This window comes from Halichoerus grypus, chromosome 5, assembly GCF_964656455.1.
Source record: "Halichoerus grypus chromosome 5, mHalGry1.hap1.1, whole genome shotgun sequence".
NCBI classification, from domain to species: Eukaryota; Metazoa; Chordata; class Mammalia; order Carnivora; family Phocidae; genus Halichoerus; species Halichoerus grypus.
This window is the reverse complement of record NC_135716.1, coordinates 40,605,472-40,633,391: the sequence shown is the minus strand read 5'-3', so window position 1 is coordinate 40,633,391 and position 27,920 is coordinate 40,605,472. Positions and strand designations below refer to the sequence as shown.

Below are 27,920 nucleotides of genomic sequence, written 5' to 3'. Positions count from 1 at the left end.
GAGTGTGGCTAAGGTCCTGGGACCTTTCAAAAATCATTAGGTATACAATTGAATGCTACCTATTTATAAGAATTTCAGCATAAAGGTGACATATATAAACAAATGACTTTATATTAACTATGGACATTTTATGCACTTGACCCAAAGGTATGAATTCCTGTATTAAGGTGTATTCAATTTAATATTTTCTCTTGGTATCTATAGAATCTTGCTTCCTTTACATCAATAGTTACCAATTTGGTTAATGTACTGCAGGTCCAGTATAGTCCAAGTACATTTCACTCAAGAGGAATGGCATGAAAAATAGGTGCCAAAATCATTTCAGGTTTACATATAACTAAGATTTAGAAAAGCTTTTAAAATTACAGAACACATTCTGGAAGAAAACACATCTTGGAATCTATCTGCATATAAATTCCATGAAGAGGAAGGGAATTTTGTCCACTGCCTGCCCCTCAGTGCTTAGAACAATGCCTGGCACATAAAAGGCACCTCACAGCTACTGAAAGAAGCAAACTATGCATAATACCTCCATTACCTTAAAAAGGGGGAAAAAAAATCTTCAAGTCACAATATGCACAGAGTTAAGTTGTAAAATACTTTTTATTGTAAAAACAAAGTCAACAGACGTTGACAATGCAAATGTCATCCCAGAACATTTCCCCTTGGTTCTTGAATTTACTAGGTTCCTATGTACCAGCAAGTCTCCATTAGCACTTCTCAGGTTTCATGGTCATTTTGAGATATGTTGATTAATTATATGTATATATTGCTTGGAAACAAATGTCCATCTGATATTAAAACAAACAAAAAAACTGTTGTGTCTTTGTTTCACATTTCCTACAGGGAAATCTATATAGCTCAGATACCTTCACAATTTAACAGTAAAATTAGTGCCTTAACCAAACCCCAAAATTCTCCATCACATTATTGAATCAAACTCATGACATTCGCAATACATCCAGATTTAAATGTTTAAAAACAAAAAAGTTTGGAATTTAAAACAAACTTTAGGCTGATTTTTTCATATTTGAAAGACTGTAGTTATTTGCAGCATACAAATGGAGAGAATAGTGCAAAATGCATCAAGTTTTATATGATAAATACACTTTCACCCTAAATGGCTGCCTCAAAAGCAAAGAGTGAAAAATTACCAATTCTCAAAAGCAATCTAGACTGACTCAGTAAAGTTCACAATTTAGAAAGATCAATTGCTACTCTATTTCTATAGATTGCAAAAGGATTTCAGAAACAGATTAAACATACAATTGTTTTACAAAAATAGAAATATTGTTTGGGACTTTACAAAACTTTATAAAATATAACACTGTATTTGCAAATTCAAGATAGTTTCACACTGAAATAGACAATACTTCCACCGATATAAAGTCTACTCAAACTTAACTGGTCTTGACCATTCTTACACATTATTTCTTCCAAGTCTTCAGCCTAAGTAGATCTGTGCTCTATCATGGGATTTTTTTAAAGAGATTGTTTAATTTAAAAGGTTTTATAAGATTTTTCATTCTAGAAGTAATGTTAAAGCAGATGAATTTATACCTACAAATACGTTTTACTGTAAGTAGAAACTAATGCAATGTGACAATTCTGTATTTGATAAATTTCAAACCAAATTCTTAAGAATGAAAACCTACCTACAGATTTAAAATATATATTTGACAATTATAATTTGGTACCTATAAAACACAAAAATATAATCACAACTATTTTATGGAAAAATATTTATTCCTATAGAATGAAGAAGCTCTAAATTTAGTTATTTGTAGCTGGCAGATGAGAAATATTTTTAAATTACACCCATTCATAAATGCTCATTTTACCACCTCATAGAGCACCAGTGTATTTTCAAAATAAACTAAAAGTGAGAAGGTAGGGGCTAATTTCACCTAACAGTGCTACTATGATAAGGCACCACTTGGTATATGAAACAGCCGAACAAAATATTTTCAAATCATGTTTTGTTACTGGTGTCTTAACTATTAGATAGGATGGTTAGGAACAAGCTAATAATATTAGCTAACCGCATTATACTCCTTTTCCCATCATTTTTTGCTTTTAGTTTTTCCATATAACAGAACATATAGTAAACAACAATGTAGTACATGATCTGTTAAATAAACATCTTTTCCCAACCTTCCAACAAAATAATCTAAAATTAAACAAGAATAAGAAACCAACATTTATCTGATATACTTGCCAATAATCTATCCCTGTAGAAGAGTGGGGAGTTGGGTGGGGATGGGGGTGAGGACACAATGACAGGACCTATTTTCTATAGGATATATTGAGGCACATAGGTTAAGTTTCTCAGGCAAATTCACGGCTAGAGCAAAACTGAGAGAAAGTTCAGAATTTTACATTCCCCCCAGGGCTGATTTCTCAGGTAGTCACACCCAATTAAATATTTCAAAATATGTCCTTAGTCACTGCTATCATCATCATCATCATCAGATACATCATTTAAAGGAGACTTCAATGACTGACTGTAAGAGTCCGATCTAGTAGGCTGGCACGTGGCCAGGTCCCCCGTAGAAAGCAGGTCATAGCAGAAGTCACAAATCCGCACAGGCTTAGAGGACTGGCTTGGAAGAAGAAATCTCTTTTCAGAGCAGGGCCCACAGACAACAAAACCACATTTGCGGCAATGGTGACGACGATTAACAGGTGTGAATTTTGCTTTCTGGCAACGCATACATACAGTTGCCTCAGAGTCAGGAACCCAGACAGCAGCATGTTCATTACTGGGTGTCTTCCCACTTTTGGAGAGTAAATCAGTAACACATTTATTTATGTGATTCATCCATTCAGATTTCTCAGTGGCAGTGGCAGCATAAACTGCAAATGATTTAGTTGGTGTCTTGATAAGCCATCCATTTCTCAAGTCTCCCTCATCTTTGATGGAATCAATAGTCACATTTTCCAGGGGAATGATATGCTGTTTGTTATATTTCTTCTTCTGGATGACAATATTGCCATATACAAGAATATCATTAAATAAGAAAAACTGCCTTGCTTTGGGCTTCTTTCTGCACAACTTAGTCAATACTCCTTCTCCAATAAGAACCCTTCCAGGTATAGTTAAGGGTTGACCAGCTGCTCCAAAACAATTTTCTACTATATTTATACGTCTAGTATTTGCTTCACTGTTTGCCAAGCGATCCACCATCTTTTGCTAGTAGCCTTAAAAAAAAAAAAGAAAGAAATTAGCACATAGAAATTATAAATTCATAAATTAAAAATTATATAACCTAAATTTAATCTAATAAATCCTTACTTTTACTCAAAAGCAAAATGCTCTAAAATTGTTTCCCTCCAAGACAATCACCAAGCATACCAAAAGGGTTAACATCTCCTACTTTTTGTAATCACCAAAAACACTTATTAACCATCTCCATACAGAACTATACTCGTTAAGTAGGTATCTATGAAAGTATAAACTTCTTACAGACATAAAGGAATAAACAACTGGACACTGAATATAAGTCCCCTCTGCAAAATAATAATCTCAGTTCCAGGAAATTTAACCTCAGAGGGATTCTAAAGAAGAGGGTGAAATTCCGTAAAGACCAAGAGAAGTTAATGATTTTCCTGGTAAGCTATTCCCATTGAGCTAAAGCCTTAATCCTCTCACCTGGATTACCAGAACTGTCTCCTTGCCTTTGGTCTTACCCCCTAAATCAATCTTCAGGCAGTGATTTTTCAAATGCAAATCTCACCATGTCATTATTCAGAAGAACTCCCCTTGATCTACAAAATGCAGAATTTTTAGCATGGCATACAAGGCTGTTTATTATCTGGTTCTTTGTTTTTTTTAAAGATTTTATTTATTTACTTAACACAGAATGAGAGAGGGAGATAGAGTGAGGGGGAGCTGCGTGCACAAGCAGAGGGAGAAACAGGCTCCCTGCTGAACAGAGAGCCAGATGCGGAACTAGATCCTAGGACACTTGGATCATGACCTGAGCTGAAGGGGAGTGAACCACCCAGGCGCCCCCATGATCTGGTTCTTGCTTACCTTCGCAGACTCATTAGTCACTCTTTACCTCAAACTTTATGTTCTAAGAAAACTCTACTACTTATAGTCCATTTCATCCATGCATGCCTTCTCTCATGCTGTTGTATCCTTTACTACTTACTACTCAGAGCTAACTCTGTCTGATCCTTCAGGACTCAGTTTAGGTTATCATATTGAAGCCAGAAGTCTCCCTCAAACTCTTTTAGACTAAATACCTTTCTCTGTGCTCTTTACATTCCATGTACCTTCTGGCTTCATTCTTACCAAAGGATTGAAATCTGTGTTTTTTTTTTTTTTTTTGAAGATTTTATTTATTTATTTGACAGAGAGAGACACAGCGAGAGAGGGAACACAAGCAGGGGGAGTGGGACAGGGAGAAGCAGGCTTCCCGAGGAGCAGGGAGCCTGATGCGGGGCTCGATCCCAGGACCCTGGGATCATGACCTGAGCCGAAGGCAGACGCTTAAAGACTGAGCCACCCAGGTGCCCCTGAAATCTGTGTTCTTTAAACGCTGCAATGGAACCTAAAAGACAGAGACCATCTGATACCTATCTTTGAAACTGACACCCTCCGGCACAGCAAAGGTGATCAAAAATGTTGACGAGAACATTTTGGTATTGTGCAAAAAACTCGATTAATCTACTCTTAAATGATCATAGATTTAATCTCTAGATCCAATAGTGACTTCACTCAAGTCCTTGAGTTGTGCCCTATTTCAGATCTACTAACCTAATACTACCACAACCAAGTCATAGTAAAGAGAAGAGGAACATTTAAAGTCTAACAGCATAGTCTAAATTCCAGTATTCGGCTCATAAACTGATGATACTGTACCCCTTCTTGGCCTCCACTGTAAAGGTTCTGATTATTCCTGAATTTGTCTCCTCTAGTCTTGGGTCCTTATAAAAGCCCTCTTGCTCTCCACAAGGGTAGGCTCTGCCCTGAAAGTTGTTCCCAAGAAATTATATAATGCATGGTTCCAAACTGTGATGACTTCTTTTCTAATTACAGCAAATGTGCCAGCCAATTAAAGGTTTATTGTCCCATTCACAGCGCATCACAGAAGAGGAAAAAAAACAGCTCATAAACATGAAAAGAGGCTCAATCTCATGCATAATTAAAGAAATGCTGATACAACATTAGGGTATTTTTTCACTTATCAGATTAATAAAAATTTTAAAAATTTCCTAAGATGCAGTACTACTGAGGATATAGGGAAACAGGCACCCTCATACACTATAGAAAATATATGTATTCACTGATCTAGGGATTTTATCAAAAGAAATTCCAGAGTGCGTAAAGATATGTGCAAGGATATCCAACACAGCACTGTTCGTAACATACACACAAAATTGGAAAAGCTCCAAATGTCCACCAAGAGGAACTGGTTGAACAATTTATGATACACCCATAATAATATGCTAGATATCTGTTAATAATGTGATAGATCTAAACACAGTGATATTGGAAAATGTTCAAGATATTTAGGTGGGGAAAGAGCTGAACACGATCTCATTTGTTTCAAATATATACTGCGTTTCATCAAATTTAAGATGCTACAGATTTTAAGACACATCTTCATTTTATGTGCCACTGAAAATGAAAAATGCTGCCAAATACATCATGGCATACCCCTGATTATATGACATCCCAATTTCAGAGACATAAAATATAGTAAAACATGTTCATCTGTAGACTCAATGAAAGGTATAAACGTATAATCATAGACACTTGTAAATATGTAAGCACACACACAGAAAATAATATTAGAAAACTATATACCGTAATTATCAATAATTGTTATTTATCTCTAAGAAGTACAATTATGGATAATTTTTCATACTTTACACTATCTTTAAACATTCAACGAATATTTATTTTGTTAGGCACTGATCTAAGTGCAGGAGAAAAAAAAAATATACAACACAAAGTCCCTGCTCCTTAAGGCTTACATCCTAGTTGGTGAGGAGTGAAACAGAAAACAAAATTGAGAACCAGCTTGTAAATCAATGTTATGATTAAAGTGATTTTTAAAAAACCAACCAGGAAGTTATTCAGACTGGATGGTCAAGGAAGGCCTTTCTAAAGTGGTATGATTTCAGCTGATAAGGAGGAACCAGACAGACAGACATGAGGTGTGGAGACAGAGAGGTATATTTCAAGCAAAAGGAGTAAGTGCAAAGGTCCTAAGGCAGAAAGAGGTTGGCACTTTTAGAGCACTGAAAGTACCTATTTATTCCCATCTAAATTAACTGCAGATTCTACTGCTTTGGACATACAGTTATATACAATGCAAACAGTTTCCTATGACTGCTACTACTGGAATTAATACCATCTAAATTTGTGCATACTTTTCACAGTATCTTCTGATTTTAACGGTCTCAAATTCCTGTGAAGTAATTAGTTTTTACATATTCCAAAGCAGCATCTAATAATATTAGCTGAAACGTGAGCTGAAGGAGAAACTAAGGCACAAAGAAAGAGATTCAATAATGTTCAAGGCAAAACAGCCTGGAAGTAATTCTACTCATTGGGAGTCCAGCAACCAGCTGAGCACTCTGAATGCAATACAGTATATTCTATTCACAGCAACCTTAAATAGATACGCACTATTAGCTCCATTTTATAGATGAGTAAACAGATAAAAAGAAGTTAAGTACTCTGCCCAAGGCTGTCACAGAACTGAGGCTCCAATCTGATTCCTCGGTGCTGTTCCCGGTATATTATGGCACATTCCTTATCTTACGGCTCCACTGACTCTACAAGAACTGAGAAAACTATTGCTAACCTTTGGACCTTCACTGCAAAACCTACAAAGAAGAAAAAAGAAAGAGAATACTAACTTGAGCAACTAACCTGAAATGACAGGTCATCATGATTTATTTAGCCAGTCTCTTCAATGTTTCATTCTTCAAATTTTGCAATATACTAAGCCTGAATCTCTTTTCATAAATCTTGCCCCACTTAAGAATGATGCAACAAAAGAGAAGCTTAGGCATCATTAATTGGTATTTGGATAGAACAAAATAGCTTTCAAAGTTTGACAGTGACCCACATAAAAAGTACTGCAAGGTTATAAATACATACTCATATAATTCTTTCAACTATAAATAATGTATTCTATTATCTTCATTTATTTTAATGATAGTCGCAGCCCACTTGATTGCTTTCACTAATGGATTGTGACCTCTACTGGAAAAACAATGAGCATGAAGAACTTAAGACCTTTCCATTATCCCTGTTGGTCCTAAAATATTTTCTGTATGTGTCTGACATGAAGAAGGAAAGCACTGAGCTAAAAAAACCCAGGAATACACAAACGCCTTATACACACACGCATGCGTGTGCGCCCGATATAGCTGGGTGTCCAGCAGGAACAGCACAGAGAATGGGAGAATGGGGGGAAATTACCAAAAGGGAAATCAAAGTACCACTTCTAGCTGGATTACTGCTAGATACCCCAAAGCCAGGTTCTTTGGTAAACTGGATTAGGGTACTACACTTTGGCTCAGGACCTCAACAGGGCCTCTGCCTTCCCCCAAAGCCCAAATCCAAATTTACCACCAGCACACTGAGGTGCCCCAAGCAGTAAGAACTCTTAAAGACTTTTGTGAGAATATTAAAGATTACTCAGCCTAGCCAAGGAGTCCTTTGCATAATTACTCATTAAAGGGCACAGAAAGAGGAAGCAGAAGACAACTGTAAGACAAGGCCCAATTAAATTTCTGTCTACTTTTCTTAGGAAGGAATACCAGTGACTATAGGAAGAGCTAGGAAGAAAGCTTCTGCATCTACTGGCAGAGATGACTTTTTTTTTTTTTTTAAGATTTTATTTATTTATTTGACAGAGACACAGCGAGAGAGGGAACACAAGCAGGGGGAGTGGGAGAGGGAGAAGCAGGCTTCCCGACAAGCAGGAGCCCGATGCGGGGCTCGATCCCAGGATCCTGGGATCATGACCTGAGCTGAAGGCAGACGCCTAAAGACTGAGCCACCCAGGCGCCCCGAGATGACTTCTTTAGAACAGTTTCCAAGAAGTAAAATTACTGGGTCAAAAGACATGAATGTTTAAGACTCCTGCTACCTTTTACAAAATTTCCATTCTGAAAGGTAACACCAATTTACCAAGCAGCACAATGACTGTACCCATCCCATTTTGTCTCACATATTTTTCTTTAAAAATGTCAGGAACAAGGTAAGATTTCAAAAATGGTATCTCATTTTATTCATTTACTTTATTTATCCAACATTTATTGAATGCTTTTTAGATGGCATTCACATTCTTTTCCTCTTAGAGCATAGAGTCTACTGAAGGAGAAAGAAGATAAGTAAACAAATAGGTGATTCTGAAAGGTGAAGTGCAATGAAGGAAATCCGCAGGGTGTCAAGATACAGGGAAAAACTCATTTACTGAGTAGTTCAAAAAGGCCTCACTGAGATGGTGCTATACACCGAGTCTTAAAGGATGGGGAGTCAGCCATACAAAAGAACTAATATTACAGACAAAGGTCTTAAGACAGCAAAGACAATACAGTACTTTTAGTTTAATTAAATTTTTTATTTCATAGCTACCTACTGAAGGCCACCACTTTTATTTATTTATTTATTTATTGAAGATTTTATTTATTTATTTGACAGAGACACAGCGAGCAGGAACACAAGCAGGGGGAGTGGGAGAGGGAGAAGCAGGCTTCCTGTCAAGCAGGGAGCTCGACGCGGGGCCCGATCCCAGGACCCTGGGATCATGACCTGAGCTGAAGGCAGACGCTTAACAACTGAGCCACCCAGGCGCCCCAAGGCCACCACTTTCTAATGTGCTTATTAACCACCTGTATTTCTAAGCTTGTATATTTAGGGGTTATTAATTTGTATGACAGTGTTTTACACATAAAGGCTAAAAACTGTTTATTTCTTTGCTTTTCCTAGTATATTAAGCGGTAATTTTATGGAGTTTGACACAGGGGCAGTTTTATCTCTTAAGTAGTTAAACTTACCGATACATTCCTTTGTGATTTTTCTTCCATTACTCCTAAGCTCTCCTTATCCAGATATCAGATACACCTACAGGTTTCCTCAGCTATCTCAAAGTAGAGCATTCCTAGGAAACCTTTTGTAAGCCGAAAAGGCTTAAAGCAAAAAAGCAATTCCCACTAATTTACATGGAAAAATTTTTGAGTGTTCCCATATCGAAAAACCCCCCACTTTAGGCTTTTCTGATTCCTTAGGACACATCCTGTTAACAGATATACAAAAATAAATCAAGATAAAACACAGACGATTTATCAAAGACACAGTTCAAAACTATGGCGGCTTGATGTGGAGATGCCGAGTTCCAGGAAAGGAGCTCGGTGGTGCCACTCTTGCTGCGCAGGGTATGTACTGCCTCTATAATGGCTCGCTGCAAAACACACACAGTTTTCTTTTTTTTATATATAAGTAATCTCTACACCCAAGGTGGGGCTCGAACTCACAACCCCAAGATCAAGAGTCGCATGCTCTACTGACTGAGCCACCCAGGCGCCCCAAAACAGCCAACTATCTTCACTTATTTCACCTTTTTCCATAAAAGTAAAAAATGTTCTTTGGGTTTCTTTCAGCTAGCGAAAACAGGTACTAATGTAGGTCTTTCATAAAAGTGAGTTGTGTAATGCAAAGTTCAAAAAGTGGGGTAGGGTATACCTGTATTTATTGTCTATATTTAGGATATGAACTTTACATTTAATTCTTTTATCCACCTGAAATTTATTGACATAGGTAAAAATTCTTTTTTTTTTCTTTTTAAATATCTGCATTCTAAAAGAGCTAACCAACTGCTTCAGAATCACCAAATACTGTGTGACCTCAGTTTTCCTCGTAAATGTGAATAATAATAGCAACAGTGATGTCAGGAAGAGGATTAAATGATAATGCATATAAAAACGTTCAGCAAGTAGTAAATAAGTGATAGCACTTATTAATGGTATTAATCTAATCTACAGATTTACAACACTCTCTTTATATTAAACTTTTATATATTCTGATACCTGCTTCTGGGCTGTTCGGTCAAATCTATTAACCTGTTTTCTAATTCTTATGTGAGTACCACTCGTAGGACTAGTCTAGGCTATCCCCATTACTTAACCTTTTAAAAAAGTCTTACTTAATCTCTATTTGTCCAGATGAAGTCTACTTAGAACAGTGGTTCTCAACCTTAGCTGTACATTGGAACCACAGGAGAGCTTTAACTTTCAGTATACCAGAAAAAATAGCCATCCCAATTTACTGAGTCCAAAATACTTCTTTTATTTTTAATATTTTAAGCCATTTTATGACTAATTTATAGAAATAAAGGAATAGTTTAAAAATGATTTTAAGAATGATCTTTATAAAAAATTAAACAGTAAATTTCTTATTCCACATTTCTCTATTATTGAAGGTATATATCCAAAAAAACAGCATCCTTTGAATGCAACATTGCTTATAAGCTATCATGCATGAATCTGTAATATATTCATTTCCATCTTTAGGACTACTGTTTAATGATTCTGAGTTTGAGAAAACTCATCTAGAATATCATCTGAACACTCAGTCTGAGATTTCACTTATAATGACTCACCAAAATTATTGGTTTAAGTGTTGCTGTTTCTTTATACTCATCTTCTGACTTGTCTGGTAGTTCTGAAATGTCTACCTTTTGGGACACCTGGGTGGCTTGGTCGGTTAAGCGTCTGCCTTCGGCTCAGGTCATGATCCCAGAGTCCTGGGATCGAGTCCCGCATTGGACTCTCTGCTCCGCGGGGAGCCTGCTTCTCCCTCTGCCTCTGTCTCTCATGAATAAATAAATAAAATCTTAAAAAAAAAAAAAAAAGTCTACCTTTTCTGATTTTTTTCTTTGCAGCTAAAGATGGAAAATGTAGAATAAAAAAAATCTAAATTCTCAAATATGTTAAATGAAGGCTTAAAACAACAAACAGTTTTTGTATCTTTTTGAAAGATGATGCAGTACTTTGGGCAATGCCATAATAAAACTGAAAGATGGTGCAATAGTGATGGATTTATTTCAGATGGTGCAATAGTGATGATTTATTTCATCCTTGTATCATCCTTCTAGGCAATTGCATTACTCTTCCATTTTTTTCTTTTTGGTTAAATAATTCTTAGGACATTGAAATAGTGAACTGCTTCAAAATATAGAAAAGCAAGGTCATTAAGATCTGGTATTGTAGACTTATATACACCCTACGAAGCCAGAGGTAACTAGAATGAATTTTATTCTATTTTTTAGTAATTTTCCTTTTTGTTTTACAGATCTCTAACAAATAGTAAGTTAACAAAATATCAATTATTACAAATAATTTGAACTGCTTAAAATAGAAACTCAAAAACCAAAATGGAAGCCAATGGACTCTGATGATAAACATAAAGGGTTACAGAAATACTGATCCCTAGGTCCCTCCCCCAAAATAAAATACTCTGATTTTATTAGTCTGGGGAATGGAAGGTATGGCTGGAAACTGGAATATTTATTTTTTAATTTTTAATTTTTAAAAGATATATTTATTTTAGAGAGAGAGAGAAAGGGAAAGAGAGAGAACATCAGTGGGGGGGAGGGGCAGAGGGAAGCAGGGAGCCCAACATGGGGTTTGATCTCAGGACTCTGAGATCAAGACCTGAGCCAAAACCAAGAGCTGGACGCTTAACCGACTGAGCCACCCAGGTGCCCCTGGACACTGGAATATTTTAAAGCTCCCCAAGTAATTCTAATATGCAGCTAATGTTTAGAACTATTTTTCAATTACAATAAATAAAGAACAAAATCCACTAAAATTTTTATGGAACTCATACTACACCCATACATTAATTGAGAATTAACATCTTCCTAAGTTTTTTTTTTTTTTAAAGATTTTATTTTTAAGCAATCTCTACACTCAATATGAGGCTCAAACTCAAAACCCCAAGATCAAGAGTTCCATGCTCCACTGACCGAGCCAGACAGGTGCCCCAACATCTTCTTAAGTTTTTATTGTTCTTAGGTTGATAGTATCTCTTTCCAGATTTCAGATCTTGTGGCCCAATAATTTTGTAGGTTTCTTCTCACAAGATTAGTACACATTTCTTTTTTTTTTTTTTTTTAGGGAGGAGTGGGGGAGAGGATGAGAAAGAGAATCTAGCCTGACATGGGGCTCGATCTCACAACCCTGAGGTTATGATATGAGCTGAAATCAAGAGTCGGATGCTTAACCAACTGAGCCACCCAGGCACCCCTAAACATTTCTTTAGTAGCTTCCCAGGTATTTCATACTTTTTGTTGCTATTCTGAATCTAATCTTTCCCCATTATATTTTCTAATTAGTTACTAGTATTAATAAGAAAACTACTAATATTTCTGTCGTTTCTCCCCATGTCTGGCCATTTCACAGAACTCTATAAATTCCCTATTTTCCAAATGACTTCTCCTTTGTCTTCTTTTCCAGCAAATAGTGTTTGGCAGTGCTATTTCGTAGCTAAAAATGTAAGAATCCATGGCAAAAGAATTAAAAAAAAAAACAACAAACTTTTATAAAGCCAGATTTGTATACCAATTAAAAAAATTAAACAATCCAAAGTTTCAAGTTACCTCCTTCACAACTGTAGACAAGAACTGCATTTGAATTGTCTGAGCTCCACCCTAGTCTTTTGGTAACATCTTTTTTCTGAATATGTTCTTCAGTGGAGTGTCTACCACCTGTTAAAAATGTAACACTAGAAGAGGCAAAAACTCTTCTAAAGAAGAGACAGAATACTATTTACAATGGAGAAGAGAGCCCAACTGTCACAGAATACTATGGCCCAGTTCTTACTGAAAATCAAAACTTATCTTTGCAGTTGAGTTTAAAACAAAAAAATCATCTAATGAATTTCTTACATGTACCCATGACATCTGGTATCAGTGAACATCAGTATTCAACTATGCATTATAGTTGGAAAAATCAATGAACTATGAACCAAAAGACCTGGATTCTAATCTCAGCTCAGGCACTGAAATAAGAGATTTCATACAAATTACCTAACTGCTGTGGGCGGAGGGGGGGGGGGGCGGCGGCGGCAGCAGCCTCCCCCTTAAATAAAGTAATCTCTAAAGCACCTTCTGTCGTTAAAATAATAAACTCTGACTGTAGTTGGGCCATGTTTCTGGTTTACTGCAAGGCTGACTTGCCTACAAATTAATTTTTAATCAAAATTTTGACTATGTCTTTAATATCAATCAAGATTTTAAAATCTGTTGTTACTGCTGAATTGAGACCACAGAAAACGTAAAAGGCAGAGACAAAAGTGATGAAAGAAGAGGAAAAAAAATAGCAACAAACTATGAGAGATACATCCTCCCTGGACAAATGTGAAAGTATTAAAGCAAACTTCTCGTCCCTAATACAGGTAAGTCAAATGAACAATTGTGTGCCTACCACATATGCAAAGGACAGGACCATTCTCATTTTCAAAAGTTCTATAGTTTAGTAAGCATAATAACAATAATCAGGAAATTCTAGGTAAGATTTTCAATAAAATATTAGGATGATAAAGCAAAGAAATACTCTGAAATTTGTCAAATTAAATTTGTAATTTCAGTAAATTTTACTTATTCCATCAATAAGAAGAGACAAAGTTTTGTCCTCCCCTTTCCAATAGGATTTCTGCCACTGCAACAAACCAACTACACAACATGTATTCTTCTGTTAATTGAGGTATAATTGACATATAACATATTAGCTATATTATATATAGCTATATATATGTATATATATATAGCTATAACTAAGCTAACTTTGGCTTTGTTCTTTTTCTTTCTTTTAGGTGTAAAGTCAGATTATTTGAGATCTTTCTTGTTTCTTAAGGTAGGCCTACAATGCTATGAATTTCCCTCCTAGAACTGTTTTTGCTGCCTCCCATAGACTTTGGCAAATTGTATTTCCATTTTCATTTGTCCCAAAGTATTTTCAAAAAATCTTTTTTAAAAAATTTATTTAAGTACGTTCCACACCCAGTGTGGAGCCCAGCGTTGGGCTTGAACTCACAACCCTGAGATCAAGACCTGAACTGAGATCAAGAGCTGGGTGCTTAACTGACTGAGCCACCCAGGCGCCCCTGATCAGTACTTTACATTCTCCATCAGGCATATTACTTATCTCCATTTCAGTTAGGCCTCTTGCTGCGATTTTGTCCTATTCTTCCATTTGCGATGTGTTCCTCTGTCTCCTCATTTATATCTTCCAATGTTATCTTGTTATTAATGCCCTTTATTTTCAGCTTAAAGAAGTCCCTTAAACATTTCTGTAAGACTGGTTTACTGGTGACCAACTCCTTCAGCTTTTGTCTGTCTGGGAAAACACTTTACCTCTCCTTCAATTCTGAATGAGCCACCCAGGTGCCCCTGGTTTCAATTTTCTTAAGTTTGTTGAGACTTGTTTTGTGGGGTAACATATGATCTATCTTGGAGAATGGATCCATGTGCATTTGAGAAGAATATGTATTCTGCTGCTTTTGGATGGAATGTTCTGTATGTATCTATTAAGTCCATCTAGTCTAATGTTTCCTTATTGATTTCCTATTTGGGTGATGTAAGTGGGGCATTAAAGTCCCTTACTATTACCATACTGCTGTCAATTTCTCCCTTTAGGTCTGTTATGTAAAGCAAACACTATTTAGGTGCTCCTATGTTGGGTGCATAAATACGTGCAAACGTTATAATCCTCGTTGGATTGACCCCCTTATTATATAATGCCTATGCCTATCTTTGTCTTTTACTACAGTCTTTTTTAAAAGTCTAGTTTGTCTGACAGGTACAGCTACCCCAGCTTTCTTTTGGGTTCTATTTGCACGAAACATCTTTTCACATCTCTTCACTTTCTGTCTGTGTGTGTCTTTACATCTGAGGTGAGTCTCTTGTAGGTAACGTATAGATGGGTCTTTTCTGGTGGTTTTTGGGTGGTTGTTTATTCAACCACTCTGTCTCTTGATTGGAGAATTTAGTCCTTTTACATTTAAAGTAATTATTGATTTCTGGCTGTTTGTTGTTCTTCTCTGTTCCTTTCTTCTCTTGCTCTCTTCCTTGTGGTTAACACTTTCTTCAGAGTTATGCTTAGATTTCTTTCTTACTATGTTTTGCATATCTACAAGAGGTTTTTGCTTTGTCATTACCATGAGGCTTACATTTAACATCCTATATATAAAAAAACAGTCTATTTTGACTTGGTATCAATGTAAGTTTAAATGTATTCTTAAAACTCTATACTTTTACACCCCCATGTTTTGTTTTTGATGTCACTTTTTATTTTGTGTATCCCTTAACTGATTATTGTAGTTACAGGTTTTCTTAAAATTACTTTTATCTTTTAACCTTCATATTAGCTTTATAAATAATTTATCCACTATCTTTACTATATATTTACCTTTACCAGTGAGATTTATATTTTCCAATGTTATCTTGTTATTAATTAATGCCCTTTATTTTCAGCTTAAAGAAGTCCCTTAAACATTTCTGTAAAACTGGTTTACTGGTGACCAATTCCTTCAGCTTTTGTCTGGGAAAACTCTTTACCTCTTCTTCAATTCTGAATGATAACCTTGCCACGTAAAATATTCTTAGTTGGAAGTTACTACCTTTCGGCACTTGGAATACATTGTGCCACATTTCCTTCTGGCCTGCAAAGTTATTTTTTTTTTAAGATTTTATTTATTTATCTGACAGAGAGAGCACACAAGTAGGGGGAGCGGCAGGCAGAGGGAGAAGCAGACTCCCCACTGAGGAGGGAGCCCGATGTGGGGCTTGATCCCAGGACCCTGGGATCATGACCTGAGCCAAAGGCAGACGCTTAACTGACTGAGTTACCCAGGTGCCGCAAGGCCTGCAAAGTTTCTGCTGAAAAATATGCCATATCTTGGGGCGCCTGGGTGGCTCAGTTGTTGGGCGTCTGCCTTCGGCTCAGGTCATGATCCCGGAGTCCTGGGATAGAGCCCCGCATCGGGCTCCCTGCTCGGCGGGGAGTCTGCTTCTCCCTCTCCCACTCCCCCTGCTTGTGTTCCCTCTCTCGCTGTGTCTCTCTCTGTCAAATAAATAAATAAAATCTTAAAAAAAAAAAAAAAATATGCCATATCTTGTTACCATTGGTTTTTTCTCTTGCTGCTTTTAAGATGCTCTCTTTAACTTTTGACATTTTAATTATAATGTCTTGGTGTGGATCTTTGGGGGTTCATCTTGTCTTGGTGTGGATCTTTGGGGTTCATCTTATTTAGAACTCTATGGGCTTCCTGGATCTGGATGTCTGTTTCCTTTCCAAGTTAGGAAAGTTTTCAGCCATTTGTCTTCAAATAAGTTTTCTGCCCCTTTTTCTCTCTTCTCCTTCTGGGACCCCTATAATGCAAATGTTATTCTGCTTGATGTTGTCCCATAGGTCCCTTAAGCTGTCTTCATTTTTTAAAATTCTTTTTTCTTTTTGCTGCTATTTGGGTGAGTTACACTGCCCTGACTTCTAGATTACTGGTCCTTTCTTTTGCTTCATCTAGTCTGCTGTTGAATGCCTCTGGTGTATTACTCAGTTCAGTTACTGTATTCTTCAGCTCTGTGAGTTTGTTGGGTACTTTATTTTCCTATCTCTGTTGAAGTTCTCACTGTGTTCATTCTTTTCCTAAGTTCAGTGAGCATCTTTATGACCACTACTTTATCAGGGCAGAGACCCCTAGCTCCTAAAGGAGTAGCTCCATTTGTGAGATCCATCCCAACTGTGCATTGCCACAATGGGTGGGGTTTTTGGCAAGACTGCAGCTCTGCCTCTCCTACCTGTCTCAGCGTGGCCCTTTTACTGTTTGTTGTGAAGGAATTCGGCTAGTTTTCGGGTCTTATTCAGAGGAAATTGTTCCATAGGTAGCTGTAGATTCAGTGTGTCCATGGGAGGAGGGGAGTTCCTATACCATCATCTTCAACACCCCTTCCACAACATATATTGTAGAAATTAGTAGTGATTTAAAAAAAAAAAAGTTCCTGTTTTAGATAAAAAAAAAAAAGGGCCAAGCATTTATATTTTAAATTTAAACTCATATAAAGCTGGATTGAGAGAACTGAACAAAATTTTGAACATTTAGAGAGAAGCCCTAGTAATTTTTAAAAAAGTCTCTCCTAGACACCAAATCTGCCTATTACTGAAGAGTGAACTCAAATGCATTATTCTACAGGCTTAGCCAGAAAAGGAAAAAAGAAAAAACTAACATTTATTCAACACCTGTACATATGCTAGGCACTTCCACATTTTACTATTTTAATGATCCAAATTTTGTTAAGTGGTAATTACATACATTTTACAAAAGAGTAAATTAAGTCATGTATAGTTAAACAATTATCTCATTGTCTCACAGCTAGTTTTTATAAAAATGCATGTTTTTCTATTATACTTTGCTACCTTCAGAAATATTACAGAAATATTTCACTTATGTGAACCATATTATATATGTGGAGAAAGCCACTGATAAGAAGAAAAAACTGAAACATGGTAATAAGTATAAAAATGCTGAAAGTGATCATACAAATACTAAAAGGAAGTGGAAAGTAAAGCTATCACTGATATAGGGTGTCAGTAAAGGCAATTTCAAATAGGTTAGGCTTGCTGCAGAAATTTACCATGGTGTATAAAAACTAAGCCACAGTTAAGGATTTTAGAGAATTTGGAAAATCAGAATAGAGACACTGGGAGTTACAAAAGGTTTTTAGAGAGGCAGGAGATAGAGGAAGATATAGACCTCAAGTTTTAAGCAGGACTTCCAGACTTAAACTAGCATTTAAGGCATACAACACAAGGCAAGATTAATTTTTTTTTTTTTTTTTGAGAGAGAGAGAGAGAACATGCGCACACACCCACACATGGGGTAGGGGAGGAAGTGGCAGAGGGAGAGAGAGTATCTCAAGCAGGCTCCATGCCCAGTGCGGAGCTCGATGTAAGGCTCAATCTCACGACCCGAAGATCATGACCCAAATCGAAATCAAGAGGGGCACCTGGGTGGCTCAGTTGTTAATCGTCTGTCTTCGGCTCAGGTCATGATCCCAGGGTCCTGGGATTGAGCCTCACATCAGGCTCCCTGCTCCGCTCCCTCTCCCACTCCCCCTGCTTGTGTTCCCTCTCTCGCTGTCTCTGTCAAATAAATAAATCTTAAAAAAAAAAAAATCGAAATCAAGAGTTGGATGTCCAACCAACTGAGCCACCCGGATGCCCCAAGATTAATATTCTTTAACTACACTGTAATCAGGTAATCCTTATTCAAAAACCAAAGGTTCCCTGGCTGACCAAATTAAATCTAAAATCCTTAATCTGGCATTCAAAGCCCTTCACAGTCAAACCCCAGCCTGTCCCAGTCTATCTTTCCAGTTTTACCTCTTTCTATATGTTCTCTTTGTTAACAGTCAAAGCAGATTACATGCTATTCCTGGAATATGCTGAGCTTCCTCGCCTACCTCTGAGCCCAGTATATGGCCCCCTCCCCTGCTATTCTGAAATTTTACCAATTCCTCATGATGCAGTCAGTTCAGTAGCTTTACAGCCAGATAATGGTTTCATCTTTAAATCCACAAACCATTTTATCTGTACCACCTTATGGTACTTACGTTCTACTAGGTTTTATAAAGATGTGTATACCTGCTTCCCCCCCCAAAAGACTGGAGGTTCCTAGAAACAAGAATATCTTTTCCTAAAACTGTATTCCTCAAAGCACCTACAATAACGATTGTATATGTGTGCCATCAATCTGTACTGAGCTTAGTATGACCAGCAGTTAAAAGTGGCAGCAGCTTTTCAACCTAGAGTTTGACAAAAATCAAAGACTTCATTTTGACATCTGTACTAGTGTTCACAGAAAACAGGAACCACACCCTACACATCAATTGCTTCACTAGACCTATAGATTTTAAATTTACAAGCAAATATCTGGGTCCATTTAACTAGTATCTAATTATGAATTCTAAGTATTGAGCATGGCAGATCCTGTTTAAAAAAAATCTCAATCTCATGATAATATACAAAAACGATTTCTTCTCTTGCCAAGAAGCACAGCTGTTTAGTTAGCAAATAAAAAATGATGATGTGTGCATGTTTTCACCACCAACAAAATTCAGATAAAAAAGTGCATCATTTCAAAAAGTTTTTATACAGGGGCAGCTGTATAGTGCTGACTGCTGTAAAGAAACCACTGTATAATATTGAAAAGTAAAGCTAGTAAAGCTCAAATAAATGCTACTCTGGAGTTGGTTATTCCATCACATCCCTAACAAATTTTCTTTAGTATTTTTCAAAGCAGTTGCAATCTGCTCACCACATTTCAAGGCTTTATGCGTTGTGTCAACGGGAAAAAAGAATGAACGAGACACTGGGATTTAAGACATGTACCACAAAGGTTTTTTTTTTTTTTTTTAATTTATTTGACAGAGACACAGCAAGAGAGGGAACACAAGCAGGGGGAGTGGGAGAGGGAGAAGCAGGCTTCCCGCCGAGCAGTGAGCCCAGTGCGGGGCTCGATCCCAGGATCCCGGGATCATGACCTGAGCCGAAAGCAGACGCTTAACGACTGAGCCACCCAGGCGCCCCTGTACCACAAAGTTTTAATAAAAAAGCACAATGAGTTAAGTACTGTGATAAAAATTGTAACAAAGCGGTAGGAAGCAAAAACGGAAGAGCAAAGGTATGGCTTGAAGAATGTAGCATTTGAACACTTGAAACAGGTGTGAACAATAAGTGGAACCTCAAAAGGCAAAACAATGGTAAAGGCACAAAGCTCTGCAAGAAAATATGTGTAAAAAAAAAAAAAGTCACATGTACAGATGTAGCAGAGGCTAGAGGGAGTCATTTAGTAGAGAAACAGGGGAGAAAAAAAATATGACCAGATCTTGTTGGTTCCTGAGAGTTTATTCTGAAGCTTTTGGAAGGAGTGCTCTGATGAGTTGATAAGAGTGAAGTTTGCAATAGGAAAAGAAAGAATAGCGATCAAGTTCAGGATTGCTATGACTAACTAGAAGTGGAAGAATAAAGTTCAAATAAATCCACAGGTTTTTGGTCTAAGCAATAGGGAAGCTGGTAAAACCAATATTAATTTTCCATAAATTTGTAGTAGCAAACATTTATGGACCACTTACTCTGTACAAGTAGTAATAAAAGGCAGAAATACTCAAAACTAACAATCTTTGTGAAGGAGAAAGACAGCTATAAATCAAGTTTATATACTATAAAACTATGTAATTCATGTGTTATACATTAGGGGGTGTGTCTATAGGAAAGAGAATGATGGGAATAAATGATAAAGAAGAAAACAAAAGACAGGAGAAGAGTTTGGTACCCATGTAGTATGCTATGAACTAAAGAATATGATTAATTTAAATCTGTGCACTCAGTTTAAGGAGCAGAGGAGAAACAAACCAAAAACATTTAAAAAAAAATAAAAGAGTGAAGCCCAGGGCCAAAGTGTTTAGTTGGCAGGTAATTATGGCCAGGGGGAACATCTAGAAACAACTCTAAAACGACTAGAAATTCAAGCTGGAAATTAAAGCAAAAGTAGTAGGTCAAACTATTTGGGGGGGGAGGCAAGGAGGGGTGATGGTGTACAAACACATTGCTCAGAGAATAGGTGAGGCTGGAGGAGGTAGGGCCAGGACAAAGTACAGTGGTAGAATAGAAATCTGGTTAAGACAGACAAGAGCCAAATTGCAAAGGAAAGTAAGCATCAGACTAAAGAGTTTAGACTTTATTATTATATAGGCAACAGGAAGACTGAGGCTTTCAGATAGGAAAATATTAATCAGTACACAAAAACAGTACACAGGATGGACTGGAGAGACTACTGAAGTTAGATCGAAGGCAAACAAAACAAAACAAAAACCCAGAGGGTAACAAAAGCCTGAGTCACAATAACTGACAGCAGAAATAAAAAGGGGGAAGAGAGAGAGACTGAGGTATAGAGGATAGGATCTAGAAACCAACTGAATATATGGGTGAAAAGTGAGTGCAGGATGACTTCAAAGGTCTAAGCATAAGCCATTGGCAGATGCTAGGTTTGCTTCAGGAGGGAGAAGACATCAGTTTAGGACATACTCATCTTGAAGTACCTTCAGGGTATCCACAAGACAAACATCTGTCAGACAAACACAAATGCTAGGATGAGCAGGGAGCTCCAGGACTGAAAAAGATTGAGTAGTCATTCACATGTAGAGGTGCTGGTTGATGCTGTTGAAGACAGAAGAGGTCAAAGGACTGAACTTTGGGGAACACCTCGTTTAGAAAGCAAGAGACAAGCAAGAGAGGAGAGAGGCGGAGAAAACAGAGCACAAAGCACCTTTTCAACATGCTTTCACATGTCTCACAAGTCTCAGAGACTAAAAAACCTTATTGTGCCAACAAGTCACAATACCAGTGAAACATGTGGAAAAACTGAGGACTAATGATAATGTATAATAATAAAATGCTTCAGAAAGCACTGCCCTTTGACCCTGGAATTTTTAACCACAGAAATTTATCCTGAGAAAGAAACTCTTGTGGGGGTCAGGGGGAGGGGGCACATATGCTGTGCATAAAGTTTTCCCTCTGGCATTAACTTTAGTAGTGAAAAACAGAATGTAAATTTCTAGCCATAGAGAGGAATGATTATATATACCATGAAAAAGCCAAATGTCTTAAAAGATATTTTACCACATAAAATTTTAAAACTTCAACATTGAAGGGAAAAAGCATTAAAGTTAAAGAAAAATATTTGTAACATATGACAAAGGGTCAACATTTTTAATATATAAAAGGGCCCATGTAATTAAATCAAAAGAAAAAAGGAAAATATCCCCAAAGAAAAATGGGTAAGATACAAACAGCAATTTCCAAAACAACAAATAAAAATGACCAGTAAATGAAATAATGTTGGTTCTCAGTGCCAATAAAAGAAATAAAAATGAAAATGATGTATTATTCACCTCGCTAAAATGTGGGGAAAATGGGCACTCATATTCTTGACAGAATACACTGGAACAACTTTTCTAAATGCCATTTTTGGCAACAGACGCACTTTAGAAAGTTTACACAAAAATTCTATTTCCAAGAACATATGCAAAAAAACTTAGACCATTGTACAAAATTATTCACATATAGAAGTTCACTGTAGCTCTGTCTTAATAATGTTGAAAAGCCAGAAATAACAATAGGAGACTAGTTAATTATGGCATATCCATATAATGGATTTTTCAACAGAAAGAACAGAGATTAATATTTAATGTGGAAAACTGTTAAGGCAGTTTATTAAATAAAGGTTTCTAAACAGCAAATATAAACTTTTTTTTTTTTTTTTAAAGTCTGGAAAGATACACACCAAAAATTTGTACTGGTTGTCTCTAAGTACTAGGGTAAAATATTTTTGCATTGCCTAATGATTTTATAATGAACACATATTCTTTTTTAAGATTTTATTTATTTATTTCAGAGAGAAGGAGAGTGAGAGAGAAAGAGAGCACAAGGCGGGGGGGGGGGGGGGGAAGAGGATCAGAGGGAGAAGCAGACTCCCTGCTGAGCAGGGAGCCCGATGTGGACTCGATCCCAGGACTCTGGGATCATGACCTGAACCAAAGGCAAATGCTTAACCTTAATGGACTCAGCCACCCAGGCGCCAACACATATTCTCTCATAGACAAAGAACACTTACTGCTTAAGTAACAAGATGTAAAAAAGAACGTGTAGAAAAATATAAGTGTAAAAAACAAATGCAAAATTACAATTGATAAAAATATGAAAAAACTAAGTTTTTAAAAAATTCCCCCAACTATTGTTTAAATGAAACAAGCATAAAGAATTAAGTATAGTTCCACTTACAAAAATGGAAAGAAAAAAAAAGATGAAAAAGTTAATGCGAAGAAGAAAATAGAAAATTCACATCACAAAATCTTAATCATTTTAGAAGGAAGCAAGTTCATCTCTAAGAATCAAGCGTTTCAAAATTGGGGTTAACAATCTGAGACTGAAAACACAACAGAGAAAATGAGTCAACTTTGGGATGAGAAAAGGATTAGAAAGCAACTAGTACACAGGCAGCTGGAAAACAAATATTCAACAGTCACCAAAGCTGTAACTTTCTTCAGAAGTGCTGGGCAGAAAAAGGAATCGGTATTTACAAGTTGAGAACTGACCAGTTATATACAGCAAAGGTCAAGGAGAGGAATATGAGGTGCTAGTGAGTTCACAGAATATGAACTACAAGGTTCAGCACCCGAAAGAAGGTAGAAAATTAACAGCCTGGGAGGTGACAATGAGGACAAAAAGCTGGTTCATCAGGTATGATGGAAAACAGAAACACGGGCTCTTGAATCACCACCTCTGGTGAGTTTAAGGCTTGAGGTAGTTCAAAATGATGACAAGGTTAAATAACTTGGTCATCCGTGCAGGTTGCTGATGTAGAGTGGTAGTAAAGGTCACTAGAGTAAGTCAATTGTAGTTATTTACAAATGTAGCCCACCTTTCTGGTCTGAAATGAATGTAACTGTTACTTTAACCTCTACATACTTCACTTTTCTCTGACTCAGATACATCCTTTGTAGTCTGACAGGAATTTGGGGGGCACTTAACCTCTCTCTGTACTTTATTCAACCACAAAATTAAGAGAGTAAGGAGATGGGATATCAATGATTCTCAACCTTGACTACACATTAAAATCATAGGTGCTTAAAAAAACCCCACACATACACAGACAAAACTACCTATGCCTTGACCCCACACCCAGTAATTCTGACTTGGTTCTAGGGTGGAATTCAGGCATCAGTATTTTTAAGAAGTTCCTCAGGGAATTCTAATGTGTGGCCAAGGTTAAGAACTAAACTACGTATTTCTAACAGCTACTTCCTTTTTTTTTTTTTTTTTTAAGATTTATTTATTTGAAAGAGAGCACAAATGAGCAGGAGGAGCAGAGGGAGAGAGAATCTCAAGCTGACTCCATGCTGAGCTTGGAGCCCCACTTGGGCTCAATCCCACCACCTGGAGACCAGACCTGAGCCAAAACCAAAGTCAAATGCTCAACCAACTGTGCCACCCAGGTGCCTCTAAAAGTTGCTTTTTTTTTAAGATTTTTTTTTTTTTAATTTGAGGGAGAGAATGAGAGAGAGGGAGAGCACAAGGAGGGGGGAGGGTCAGAGGGAGAAGCAGGCTCCCTGCTCGATGCGGGACTCGATCCTGGGATTCCAGGATCATGACATGAGCCGAAGGCAGTCACTTAACCAACTGAGCCACCCGGACGCCCAAGTTGTCTCCTTCTAAAATTCTATGATTCAATGTAAATGACAACCACTTCGTTCATTTGCTAATATAACTTACTGAGTATCATGCACCAGGCAATTCCACAAACATATTTTAGTAAATCCTCACAACACTTTGAGGCAAATATTTGTGTCCATTTCACAAATGAGTCCTGTGAAGCTTAGAGAAATGAAGCAATCTGTTCTAGAGTCACAATCCAGTAACGAGCAGAGCTATGGATACAGGTTTGTTTGTTCCAGTCCACCCTACTGCAACCTGCTTTCTCTAGCACAGCAGCTACTTGAATGCCTTCTCTTCCTTCCTAGGACCTCACAAATTGGGCACACCAGTTTGTGATTTATGGATTGGAGGGAAAGTTATTTGGGGGGGCAGGGAATTAACCCCAAATTCTACAGTAATGAGGGCACACCAGTTTGTGATTTATGGATTGGAGGGAAAGTTATTTGGGGGGGCAGGGAATTAACTCCAAATTCTATAGTAATTTCATTACAGAATTAGTAAACACCTTTACCTAGAGAGGTTTGCAACCTGACACAGCGAAGTATACTTTATTAATCCAACAAGAACACTGCTATTAAGCATGCACCTGGCACACAAAGCTGTTCTCAAAGATAAGCTTATCAACAGAAAAGCAATTTTTATATGCTTTCCATTAAGTAAGGCATTCTAAACCAAAGTCCTAAGATAATTCTGACAAAACAATAATTGACAGAGAAATGAGAGTTGCTCTATCAAAGAGCTTAAATGTGTAAACATGACCTTCAAATTTATCATAAGGAATTACCTCTATTTCCATCTAGTACAAATAAATTCAATCACACTTTAAAACTATGATTATTATTCTTTTGGTGACACACTGTTTCTTTGTTGATTATACCATTATCTACTTGGAAATTTCATAAAAATTCAAGTTCTGTATCCCCAGGTCAAAATTTGAGTTTACAGGGGCGCCTGGGTGGCTCAGTCGTTAAGCGTCTGCCTTCAGCTCAGGTCATGATCCCAGGGTCCTGGGATCAAGCCCCACATCGGGCTCCCTGCTCAGCGGGAAGCCTGCTTCTCCCTCTCCCACTCCCCCTGCTTGTGTTCCCCTCTCTCGCTGTGTCTCTCTCTGTCAAATAAATTAATTAAAAAAAAAAATCTTTAAAAAAAAAATTTGAGTTTACAAGACAAATTCTCAAAAAAAAGAAAGAAAAAAGTATTAGAGAAGATTTAACTTCTATGCCCACAGAAAGGGCAATTTATTTTATTTTCTAGATCTTATTTGAGAGAGAGAGAGAGCGTGTGCGAGAGCTCCTGAGCCAGCAGGGCAGGGAGGGGCCGAAGGGGAGGGAATCTCAAGCACACTCTGCTCTGAGTGCCGAGCCCCACATGGGACTCCATCTCACAACCCTGAGATCACGACCTGAGCCAAAACCAAGAGTTGGATGCTTAACCAACTGTGCCATCCAGGCGCCCCTGGAAAGGGCAATTTAATAAGAAATTCATGAAGTATATTTACAAGGAACAGATGTGTCCTCATCCATTCAAACCTTTCCTGAGCATCTGCTATGTACTCTGCACACTGGGGATGAAGCGGCAAATGAGACTCCATGCAATGCCTGTAGTTAAGGAGGTACCATGACAGATCAGTGTAGTATTTACTAGACTGCAATGAGATAAGTGAATTATTCTTGGGGAGAGAAAGGGGGTGGGGTAGGGAGAACAGCACAGAGAAGGTTTTAAAGTATAGGCTCAAGTGAAAATTTCACTACAAAAACCCTTGTAAATCAGCTCTCTAGGAAACAAGTACACAGAGGAGCTAAAATCAGAAAGAGCAGCAAAGACAGAGGAAACAAGGTGGACAGAGATTGCTCCACCACAGGTGTTACGTATGCTACGAAGTTAATGCTATAGGAAAAACAGGAAGGCTTCAGAATCATAAAGACCTCAGTTAAATACCAGTTTGGCTGCAAGATTTATGAAGTTAGTTAAGTCACCTCATTCCTAGGTTAACTCTTCATCCAGAAAAACAAATGTGTATAATGGTGTTTACTTGACAATGAAACAAAACAAAAAGGATTTAAGAACTAAGGAAATTAGCAGCCAAATCTGAGCAGACGCTCTATTTACCTCTAGGATAAGAAGAGAAATTCTCCAAGACATGTTTTAGGGTTTATCCTATTTGTGGTTCAGAGCCCCTTCAGTTCATTTAACAGGATTTTAAAGCTAAGGTGCCTTTATTAAAACACATCAATTTACATTCACTGACTGGGGTAATTGAGGCTGAATCCTTTTTGATGCCTTGGGTTGGTATACCAGTTTTATTTTTTGAGGCGATAGCATGTGCTTTCCAGTTAAGTAGAGAAACTTAATACCATTCACCTCCAGTGCTGTCAGGACCCGAAGAGATTAAAAATAGAAGCCTTCGTTAATACTGAATTAACCCGAGGACCCCGTGAGCTACTACAGTACAGGAAAAAAGGTAAATGCTCCAAACATGGCAGGCTCGCACCAAAGGGAGGAAAAAAAACTTCGTAATGTCCAGATTACTTCACCTTAAGACACATGCCTTTAAGTCTATCAAAGTTCCTAAGTCTGTCTTTATTAAGTCTCTTCTGTAACGTACTAAACACAACAAAGAAGGTATTTATCAACTTACATACTTTGTGAGTCTGAATTACAAAAAGGCTTAGTTATCTGTAACCTTAATACTACCATTTCCACCGCACACTCACGAGTTACTGCTATAATGCAGGAACACACAAGGGAATTCAAGCAACATGAGCAGCAAGCTCTCGGCCCTCGGTAAAATTTTAAAAAAGGAAAAATAAATTCGGCCGAAGACCATACAACTTTAAAAGACTCTAAATAAACGTATTAGAGCCAACGCTTCCATCAGAGCAAACTCTGCGGTGCCATTTTTTTTGCCCCAAGTCACATAAAAATATGCTGTTCAACTTACAACGTCCCTAATGCCCAGACCCCGCAAACTTTTGGGACAGAAAGACGTTGGGGCCCTGAGACTGCACTGGCCGCGAACGGGACCCCAATCCTCACGCCTCGCAACTTCTCGCCCGACCTCGGGACACCCCTGGCGCCTCCGCCCGTCCCCGGTCCCCCGGTCCGCGGACCCTGGGGACAGCCCCCGAGCCCACGGGCGCAGGCGGCGGTGTCCTGCGGGCGGGCGCGACTCGCCCCCGGCGTCGGCGGGCCAGCCCCAGCGCGCGGGGAGCGGCCGGGAGCGCCCCGTTTCTCACAGACCCCAACATGGCGTCGGCCGCCGCCCGCGACGACAACACCTCCCCGCGCCGCAGACGGCCCGGGGACAGCGGAGGGAAGCGCCGGAAAGTTTCGCTTCTCCTCTCCCGGCCCGCCAGGGAACGGCGGACAAGCAACCTCGGGCTTCACCTACCCAGCCGGGCGCGGGCGGCGGCGACAGCGGCGAAGATCCGACTCCTACTCGTCCCGGGCTCCGGGCGCGGACTCTACCCGCTCCACCGCCCCAGCCTCCCGGGGCGTGTGCAGCCAGCGGCCCCGCGCAGCCGGCGCGATCCGGACGCGGCGGGCGGGCGGGCGGGCGGCACCGCCGCTCGCAGGTGACTCCCCCGCCCCTCCAGTCGAACCCCACAACGGCCGCC

General features: G+C 38.2%; 1 protein-coding gene across 1 annotated transcript; it reads right to left on the bottom strand.

Moving 5' to 3' along the window:
* Positions 1 to 584: 584 nt before the first annotated feature.
* PLEKHF2 (pleckstrin homology and FYVE domain containing 2) lies at positions 585 to 27,920 on the bottom strand. The gene is made up of 2 exons (XM_036085176.2): positions 27,695 to 27,920; positions 585 to 3,201 (listed from the first exon to the last, which is right to left on the bottom strand). The coding sequence occupies exon 2, from the start codon at positions 3,185 to 3,187 to the stop codon at positions 2,441 to 2,443; it is 747 nt and encodes a 248-aa protein (XP_035941069.2). The 5' UTR covers positions 3,188 to 3,201; positions 27,695 to 27,920; the 3' UTR covers positions 585 to 2,440.